This window comes from Gossypium raimondii, chromosome 2 (genome assembly GCF_025698545.1).
Source record: "Gossypium raimondii isolate GPD5lz chromosome 2, ASM2569854v1, whole genome shotgun sequence".
NCBI lineage: Eukaryota > Viridiplantae > Streptophyta > Magnoliopsida > Malvales > Malvaceae > Gossypium > Gossypium raimondii.
Genome location: NC_068566.1, coordinates 44,902,121 through 44,912,886, shown reverse-complemented (window position 1 = coordinate 44,912,886; position 10,766 = coordinate 44,902,121). Strand labels below are relative to the sequence as shown.

Below are 10,766 nucleotides of genomic sequence, written 5' to 3'. Positions count from 1 at the left end.
GAGGAGAAATTTTTTGAAGAAGTTTTATAATTTTTAAAGAGGAGAAATTTTTTTCGTCTATTTCCGATTTGAAGGGGTGGGTGTTTTTTTTTTTTTTTTCAATTTAAGTAGGAAAATCTGTAATGATAAAACTAGCGAGGCTTTCCCTTTCTTGTCTGTTCACCCTCCATGCCTCTCTCGCTATATTTAAACTGAGGAGAATATTAATTTTGTTTTATAAATTTTTTATGATTAGTAATAAGCTTTGGGTAATTTTTCATTTAATTAATTGTAAAACTTTATAGCAGTTTAAACTAAGTTTTCTCGCAATTAAATATTTATTATTTTCACAAACCAACGAATATAAAGTAAAATTAAGATGTATATATTAAGAAAAAAAAATATTAATGTTAAACAAAGATATATTGGTCTCTCTACCTAAGTGATGTACCACCTCGGCCATTAGAATATAAAGTAACAAAATAGATGAAAAAGGAATGGTTGGTATGGTGGTTACAAAGTTGATTTGGATGGAGTAGAGTCGGTTGGTGTATGGTATTATAATTTGTTCTTTTTTAAGAGAATATTTAAAATTATTGATAAATAAGGAGATATTGTGTTTTAACGCATTTAAATGAGTACGGGAAAAATCCGAATGAAGAGATATAGATTGATCGTGGGAATGAATGGTGGGATCATAAAAAAAAAAAAAGTGCGCACTAAATAAAAATCCCAATACTCATTTATTGAATATATTTTGGATAATGAAAGGTGGGATGATAATATAAAAAAGGGCACTAAATGAGAAAAGCAGCGAAAAGTCACACACTACCTTTTTGAATTATGTTTGGAGAATGGAATGGTGGGATCATAATAGCAAAATGCGCACCATATGAGAAAAGCACCTAAGAACCAAAATCAACCAAACAACACCCCGCTTGTGGGCCATCTCCGCCATAGCTATTGCACAATTTCTCTTTCATCAGTATTTTCGGAACATTGCTCTGTTTCCATGATAATAGAGTCTTCTGGGTTTTATTTTTTTTTACTTGTGGTTTAAATAAATTTGGTTTGCTTTGGCTGTCTTTCTGGTTTTTGGCTCTGTGATGGGGAATTGTTGGTGTAAGTGGGAGCCTACCATATACAAAAATCCCAAATCAGGTTTGTTTATTTCTCCTTTTCTACTTAAAATCGAATTAAGTGTCATGTACACTTTTTGTTTTCATGCCATCGGATTTTTCATCTTAAAATTTGGAAAAAGAATGAAGCTCTTATTGTACACACACATGTATATTGCTTTGTCAGAGTCTCCCAAGGAGCAAGAGAGAGAAAGGAGGGAAGGGACTAAGTTGCCCTCAAACCCGGAAGAAGTAGAAGACCTACGTGGTGGTGATTCTGCAGCAAATCCATTAATAGCATTCACATTCGAAGAGTTGAAGATTATCACCGCAAATTTCAGGCAAGACCGTGTGTTGGGTGGAGGAGGTTTCGGAAACGTTTACAAAGGCTTCATCCCCGAGGACTTGAGGGAGGGTCTTCAGATTCAGCCCCTTCCTCTTCCCGTTGCTGTAAAAGTTCATGACGGTGATAACAGTTATCAAGGTCACCGAGAATGGCTGGTGGGTGCTTTTTTCCTTTTTCCTAGAAAAAAATATCATCTGATGAGAAAAAATGATTTTATTTGTGGAATGCTTTAGGCGGAGGTCATATTTCTGGGGCAGCTGTCGCATCCGAATTTGGTGAAACTAATTGGATACTGCTGCCAAGATGACCATCGGGTACTTATATACGAGTATATGCCTCGTGGTAGCGTGGAAAACAATCTTTTTTCAAGTAAGTATGTTTTGTTTTCATCACTAAAACCAACAAGCTCCATGCAATGTATAGGAACCTGGCCAAGCGACCAGAAAAGAAATATCACTTTGATTAGCCTACCCAACTCCTCTTTTATCATAATTATATACAACAGAGAAATTAGGTTTTAGGACAGCAATTCAGATTCAGTATGTTAATCAGGAACTAAAACCATCACATATTTCATTACCTGCTACTATGCTGCCTTCTTATAATGTGGTGATAGAACAAATATTTCTTTTTTTGATAGAAAAAACTAGGCAAAATGATGAGTAGTTTCTGAATAGTCTTTGTATGTATGTCACTAAAAATCAGTTTAGACCCAAAAATCCATTTTGAGAATCCAAATTTAGCTAAAAAGTAAAACAAACAAACCCAAAAAATTTCCTTCAACTCAAAACAATTCAAAAGGCAAAATAACTATGATTCGTGAAATCATTTCAACTCTAAAAACAATTTTGAACATGAATTTAATATAAACTTATATTATTTGTCAAGTCACTCAAAATGGATGAAAAATTTAATATTTTTAATTTTGTGAACATAGTGTACACATGAGTTGCCATGTCAGCAATGAATTAATTTTAAAAATTTTAAAATTCAAAAATAAAAATTATTATAAGTATAAAATCATAAAAATTATTTTTAAAATTTAAAATATTATTTAATTGCTAATGTGGCATACATATGAAATATCACACGTCAAGAAAGTTAACAGATGTTAACTTTTTCATCTATTTTGAGATAATTTGACAAAAATACAAGTTCAATTGTTAAAAGAAACGAAAAATTTTATTATATAATTTTTTTAGCAAAACAAAACCTTAATTCTTTTAACTTTATCTTTTCTTTCATAATCAAAAGTTAAATTTTCGATCATTTCAAAATTTATACCAATACACTCGATATTTTCTACATAATAAAATTAAATTTCATAAATATTTAATTTCTTGTAATTTAAGTTAATTCATCCGAAGTACAGCTTATGCTTTAACAAAATCACTATAGATATTGCTAAATCTACAATTTATGCGCTATATTCCATCACCTATCCTGCTTCCCTATAGATATTTAATCTTAAAAATACTATATCTCCATAAATGTTAGATATATTCATCCTCACCCCATTCTGTTTCTCTTCAATTTAATTTTTTAATATTTTTAAAGACAAGTAAATATATAAACATAATTCTTTTAAAAAATATTTAAATTACTTATTACATTTTTACTCCATTAATAGTTTATATATACAAAGATAAAATGATAGTTTTATATAGTGGAGCGGGTCCTGGTGGGACAAGCAATTATAATAATCGCTCTATACTCACTGTCCAAAAGAAAAAATTCATCCACCCCACCTCGCATCCAAATTTCAAACAAAAAATCCGCTCTATTTGGAGCAGATCGGTTTAGAATCCATCTAGCGGTTTGAGTTTTGTCATCCCTATTTGTGGGCGAGAAACAAATTTTTAAGTAAGAGAAAATATTTGGTACACTGCCAGTGAAGTTTTTTTAACTTCACTAGTAGGGCCAAGGGATTGACAAGTGTCTTATAGGAACATAGTAAAATATTAAAATAATAATAATTTTTAAAAAATAGACATATGACAATTTTTTAAGGTTACTTGTGGAATAAAAAATATAAACTGCCAGTGTACTAAATACTAACCCTTTAAATAATAGTATTCACTAAAATAATTGTATTTCTTTTCAAAAGAAAAATAAATAAAAATTAAAACAAACAATTAATTTAAGTGAATGGTAAATTTTGATGGTAGTTATTTATTATTATAGATAAAAGGAAAACAATTATATATTAGTGGAGCATTTGTGTAACAAATACATAAAAAATATAAAAATATAATGTGATTTAGTTGAAATGATAAAGTTATGATAGTAAAAAGTATAACTATTTTGGGTTCAAATATCATGATTGTCTTTATGAGCATATATTTTCTAGATTTATCAAAATATAAAAAAACATAAATGCCCTCAAAATAATATTTTTGGTTTATAAAATAAATGAGCTTTTGGTAATTTCTTAAGCGAGTTAGGACTCGATTGTGGGATGACACCAACTTAGTCAATCATTTAATATATATAGTATTAAAATCCTATTACACGCGTATGCACGTGAAAATCACAAATTTAGAACACAAATATGTGTTTAAAATAACATATGATAAATAATGAAATATACTGCTTGAAACTAACTAATAACAACATATGAAATATGTACAATAAAATGAAAAAATTAGAATATTATCATATGCGTATGCATGTGGAAAGCACTTATTTATAACACAGAGGTGTGTTAAAAAATAACATGTAATAAATAATAAAAAGTATGGTTTGAAACTAATTAATAGTAACACATCAAATATGTACTATGTTAAAAAAAAAAGATCAAATTGTGAGTAAAATGAAATTTAAACACAAAACACAACAGATTAAGAATACTAAACAAATACAATTGTTTATAATTGTTTTGTCATCAACCTTGAGTTGGTGTTGAGTTAATTTGTGTACGAACCCAATCAACAATATTATTAATACACACAAATATATAAACATTTATATAACAAATACATTTATTAAAGTTTCATATAATAGCAAAATATTTTTAGTTCAAATGGTAATTAAAAATATTTTAGTTCAAATGGTAATACACTTAATGTTTTATTTAAAGAAATGTAATGTTTTATTTATCTTGTGTTTGCATATGAATATCTCAAAAGTTTTGAAAAATAGTGTATTAAAATTATATTGTTGAAAAAATCATATGTTCATGAGTTAGAATATTAATTTTACCTACAACAATGAAATAAATTTAAAAAAAAACTGATTATGTGATATCTAAACATGATGCTTACAGTAAACATAAACTTTTCTTTTTAGGCTTTGTTTATTGTTAAGGTTGAAAAAAAAATTGGAATAAGTTGTGATAACAAATAATAAAACAAACACAAAAGAAAATACTTGGGAAAGAGTTGGATATAAACCTACATATGTGGAGAATTTGAGCAAAGATAAATCCGCTATTAAAAACCAAGTCCAAGTCAATGAATGATATATGCTCAATCAATCAATCAACTGTTATAGCCTCACAACTGCAATTCTAACTCCCTCAAACAATTTATCCAATTAAGAAGTGTTAAAACACTCACCCAAATCAAATATTTTTTACATTAAAACAATATTCCCAAACATGAATAATATTGTGCTCATTCAGCTCGATAATCATACTCAAGAATAAAGCTTTCCATTTAAAGACAGAATTCTTTCAACTTCATTTAGTCAATCAATTTGGTTTCCTTGAAAATAGGGATGAAATTGTTGCCTTATCTTTAACAAGAGCGATCCACTCTTTATAGCTTTCATCTTTTCTCCAGTTAGACTTCATACAGACAAAAGGATTGAAATGAGTTTTGAGCATTTAAATTAGTATTGGTGTTGTTCTTTGTAAAATCTTCAACACAGATGTTTATTTTCTCCTTTTTTTTTTGCAAGCATTAGATAGAAAACGAGTCTTTTTTAGCTCTGTCTCATAATTGATCTCAATATTAACAACCCTACTGATGCAAAAGCATCTAAATTAGCCTAATAATTTATTGTTTATATTAGAGTCTATTTGTGTTTACAATTCTTTTATTGAATAGTTAATTTGTAAGTGATTAGGATAAGACTCTTAGTAAGAATTGTAGTTTAAAAAGTAAACTAAAAGGTTAATAGGATTGTTAGATTTTAGTGTAAATAAGTTGAAATATATATATTTACAACCATATTATTATTTCTTATTATCTTCTTTGAATTAATAGAAAAAATTAGAGGTTTTCTATAACCTTGAGTTTGCTAGAGTTCCATCTTCTTTCCTATTCGTTTGTTCAGCACTAATTTGTTTATTTACTATTGTTTTCTCCCCTAAATGACATCAAATTTTGGTATCAGAGTCTAATTAAATCCTAGGTATTAGATTAGGATCTGTTTTAAACCCATGGTTAGATGTGTTAGCGGTCGAGGAAGATGAAATCAGTGTCAAGAAACAGAATTAGTTGCGCTACATCATGCGGTGAAAGAATTGTCATGTGTAGTTTACACTTGGCTGCAACAAGAACACGCGGGAACCTAGATGGAGATTTTGGAAGGTGCTCACAACCAGTATGACAGATCGGAAAATAGTCTTACTAAAGAATCTGATTTTAGTGAGGAAAAGAACTCCTTTCATGATGCTGGACTCGTAAACCTTGCGGTACAAGGTGGGTTGGAGGAGCAATTGGTTTATACATCTGAAATAAACAAGGGTGGAATTAACATTGAAGTTAAGGATTTCCATGGAAAGGCATGTATGGACGAGAAAGATTGTGATAGGTTAGAACCAATCTATGATGATTATCCTGAGAAAAGTGAATAAATTTATGTGTATTTGGTTCAAGGAGAGTCTTTGGTTGTCCATAGAGTGATGACAACCAATGGCTCAAAAGAATGGGAGGATTGGAGGCGAGTTGGTATCTTCTTGATATCTTTTGAAGAACTACTTGCATACAATGTGAAAGCTAACTTTCTGAAAGCTGCAACTAGAAATCAGGTTAAGATAGTTTCAAGCAAGATAGACAGTGCTAGAATATCTTTAGAAAAAAGAGTCTCGACGAAAAAAGCATTAATGAGGACTTTCAATTAATAATTTTGCATGATCGTCTTCCTTAGCGTCCAAACTTGCATCTTACTGTGATGAGCTCAACTATCAATGTTGATTTGTTCCCTAAACTTTTGCCTAGAGTTTATGTTGGGAAGGGAATGCAAGAAAGTCAGTTTGCACTTATAACGTATACTTTTGTTGGTACATTGCTTTTGTGTGCTAAGTTTGCATTCGACTATTTTATCCAAGTTCTTGATGTCAAAGAGGGGCAATGCCTACAGGCAAGCTAGTTGGGCAAACCAAGCTAGTTTCCATTTTCAAATATATATCTTATATTTTACTGCATTATTTATTTTATAAATACATATAAAAAAAATGTCAACCCCGTATAAATCGTAAGATATGAGTTTATTGAATAAATTTAGAAATATCAATGTCTTGGTATATAATTTATTTTCGATTAAATATTGAATAGCATCGTATCTGATCACGTTATGAAAAACATCGTGCCAAAAGTTGTAGCTTTTTCCTCCCCTTCTTCTGGTATAAGTCATCTGTTATTTCTAATCACATATTCAGACATGGTGGTAGGCATAGTGACAGCCTCCATACCAACTTGTAGTTCGTATGACGATCGATATGGGACATGTAGTTTGTCTCTAAGACCATCACACATAGCATGCCTGCAGTTTTACTTATTTTAAACGTTAGGCAATGAAAAATCCTTTGTTACAGGAGTATTGCTTCCCCTTCCGTGGTCAACTAGAATGAAAATCGCATTGGGTGCTGCAAAAGGACTCGCCTTTCTCCATGAAGCAGACAAGCCCGTCATCTACCGCGATTTTAAGACTTCTAATATTCTACTTGACCTGGTTACTAGTCTTCTTTTTTTCTTCCTGATCTTTTTGAATCGCTTGTCTGGTTATTTCTGCTAGAGCATTTTGCTTGCAATATTCATGATTCGGTTTGGTTTGAATAAACAGGATTACAACGCCAAGCTCTCTGATTTTGGCCTAGCGAAAGATGGACCCGAGGGAGACAAATCTCACGTCTCGACTCGCATAATGGGTACATATGGATATGCAGCACCTGAGTACATCATGACTGGTAACTTCTTCTTACTGCTTATTATGCATTAATAATGGATATTTATTTATTTATGAAGCTTTAATTTTGTGCAGGACATTTGAGTCCTCGCAGCGATGTGTACAGCTTCGGTGTTGTCCTTCTGGAACTGCTTACAGGAAGGAAATCTCTGGACAAATCACGGCCAGCCCGCGAACAAAACCTTACAGATTGGGCTCTTCCTCTACTTAAAGAGAAGAAGAAGTTACTGAACATAGTAGATCCTAGATTACAAGGAGATTTCCCCATCAAAGCCTTTCACAAAGCTGCCATGCTAGCTTATCATTGCCTCAACCGGAACCCCAAAGCAAGGCCTCTCATGCGAGATATAGTTGATTCCTTGGACCCTCTTCAGCTTTCTCACCCGCTTCCCATAGAAAAAACTATCGTCACCGTCTCTACTGAGGTACCAAACCAACATCAGTTCAATGTTAAGACTGTTACAGAATTTGGTGCTCCTCTATAATAACCTTTTCTTCTAATACACATACATATATTTGTCTATATATGCATATGCAGGCAGCTTCTTATTCATTTGTTGCTTACATGGATGAATCTAGTGAGCATATTGTTTGTGGGAAGCCATATAATGGAATACAATAACATACAATTCTTTTTGTTGGTTCTCATTTCTAATTTATTTAGTAAACTGAATCAATGGCTGAGGTTTCATTTTAGCATCACAACTTGTGGCAGAGGTGCAACTATATCAAGGGTTTTTGTTAATTTTGTTGTCCCATGAGATAATTTAGTAGACCAATATAATTATTATTTTATTTACCAATTAATTTTTCCAACTGTAATAAATAAATCAAGATAAATTTGAGTAACATTTAAGTAAACTGGTTGCATTACTAAGTTTTACAGAATTTTAATATTAATATATCTATGAACTAAAGTAACAATAAAATTCTTTTATTAAAAAGCAATACAAGACACATAGAGAATGAAAATTGAATATAAAAATATATTTAAATTATGACATGCTGATTTAACTTGGAATATATATATATATATATTTAAAAATAGAATATATACACATATGATAGTGACAAATAGTTTTAATAAAAATAAAGAAAAATTGACAAAAAAATTAATATATATATATGATATATGGAGAAACAATAAAATGACGTGATGGTTATTAAATAAATAATTGACAAACTATAATATATGCAAAATTAAAATTAACAAACCTTTTATACTGAAATCAATCCTAATTTATTGATCGAGATAAAATTAGTTAACGAAAATTATTCACTTTTCACCATTTAAATCCTCGTATAAATTATTTCAAGTATGAGATTCATGAATAATTTTATTAATGAAAACTTATTTCCTTTCTATAAAACTTTAATTCTATCACAATTGTATTAATCATTTCTCTCTCTTTATGATCAAGTGTCATGGATGTCGATAATGACAAGTTGTCACTTAATCTGTAATGGTCGAATGCTCATCTAATGGTACATTGGTTAAATTGTAACATTTTAGTTTAATTATGTGACCCAATTTATGTAAAATTTTCTTAACCATTTAATTTGGTAATGGTGAATACTCGATTTAAGTAAAATTTTAAACTTCCGTTATAACTAAATAACTATTTTCTTAACCAGATTTTCTTAAAAATATGTCTCATTAGATTGAATCATTTATGATCATTGGTAACATTCTAAAATAGCTAACATTAAAATTAAACTTCAAGACACAATCAAAGGTCATAAGGGTACTGAACAAAGATCTTATTTGATCTCATGGGTCTCACACATCTTTGAAGCAGAGATCAATTATTTAGCTATCCATATTGGCCAAATAACATACAACTGGTATGCAATAGATTTTATGGTATTACTCTTCGCTTTTACTTAGTGCGCATGTCTTTATTGAAATTTCAATACTGTATAGGAGACAGTTCAGATGCATTTAGTATCTAACTTGAATCCACAACTCTTTCTGTTTTGGATCTAATGCCCTTAGTGTAGTTTTATGTCGTAATATACTTGTAATTTTTTGAACAAATGGTTTAATAAATTTTCATCATTCACATTATTATCATTTGTATTTATCCTTAATTGTTTTTGCACGCAAAGTAAAATGAACCATCAAACATTGGCTCTCTAACTACCTAATGTTTAACTAATATTAAGCTGCATTATGTGGTCGAATCGTAATGAGAGAAAATAACTTATATTAGTAGGTAATCTAAATGGTTCATAATCTAATCAAAATTGAGAAAATCGATTAAAAGATTATTATGCAATCTATCAAGTCTAATAGGGAGATACATTGTCTTGGGTATCAGAGCGCATGACTCTCTGAAGATAAATACATAGCATGATTGTTTGAACTGACAACACATCGGATGAGACCCAAGTAGAATGAATCCTAGATCCGTTTATGGATTCATTCACTTGTGACGCTCATACTGTTGCTTACCTCAATCTTGAGTAAGTAATGGATTATAAGTGTGTTACTCATGTACTTTAATGGACTAAAAGTCTAAGTTCAATTGGTACTAGAACAAAAGCTGATACATTGGATATAAGACTTCTACATGATATAGCTTTACTTACAATAGTGAAATTCATAACCCAAGTAAATGGTAAATGATATCCTCTTATTGGCATTACATGATATATGAAAATGTAACGTAGCTACAGGTCATTCGTCTAGGACAAATGATTAATTACTATGTATAAGTAATTGACTTTTTCATGAAGGAATATGTAATGGCTACCATAAGATAAAATAGGATCAGATTGATTGAACATATTTAACTCATAGACATTAATGATATCCTATGAGGGTAACATACATATGACAAGGTCATTGGATGAGCACTTGATAAGTAGTTTTCGTAGTGATATATAATAAGAAAAGCTCAGTCATGATACTTTAGTGGAATGACTCTATGGCTAAATAATGTTGTAATCAATAGACGGAGAGTCGGAACTTAATTACAAATTATTTGATCCACAATTATATATGTCTAATCATTCTCCCTACTAATTCAATACAACCTTGATGGTTTGCATTTGAATAGATAAGATGAATAAATAAAAATGACGAATTAAAGAATTAGATCGCATGTATCACCATTCGCAGTGAATGTGTTTTCTCGCTATAAATAAGAGATTAAATTAATTTCTTTAGATTATTATTTAATTGATTG

At 30.3% G+C, this 10,766-nt stretch overlaps 1 protein-coding gene across 1 annotated transcript; it reads left to right on the top strand.

Annotated features, from left to right (window-relative positions):
* Positions 1–825: 825 nt before the first annotated feature.
* On the top strand, positions 826–8,211 carry LOC105789076 (probable serine/threonine-protein kinase PBL16). Its single transcript, XM_052627621.1, has 6 exons — positions 826–1,140; positions 1,285–1,598; positions 1,677–1,812; positions 7,205–7,341; positions 7,453–7,576; positions 7,651–8,211. Exons 1-6 carry the CDS (start codon positions 1,086–1,088, stop codon positions 8,058–8,060), a joined length of 1,176 nt encoding a protein of 391 aa, XP_052483581.1. The 5' UTR covers positions 826–1,085; the 3' UTR covers positions 8,061–8,211.
* The last annotated feature ends 2,555 nt before the right edge of the window (positions 8,212–10,766 follow it).

Bases quoted from the DNA above. Each gene is read 5' to 3' on its own strand.
- LOC105789076 (XM_052627621.1), top strand. From the start codon at position 1,086: ATGGGGAATTGTTGGTGTAAGTGGGAGCCTACCATATACAAAAATCCC. The intron at 7,342-7,452 runs GTTACTAGTCTT...TTGAATAAACAG, and splicing joins CTAATATTCTACTTGACCTG to GATTACAACGCCAAGCTCTC. The intron at 7,577-7,650 runs GTAACTTCTTCT...AATTTTGTGCAG, and splicing joins ACCTGAGTACATCATGACTG to GACATTTGAGTCCTCGCAGC.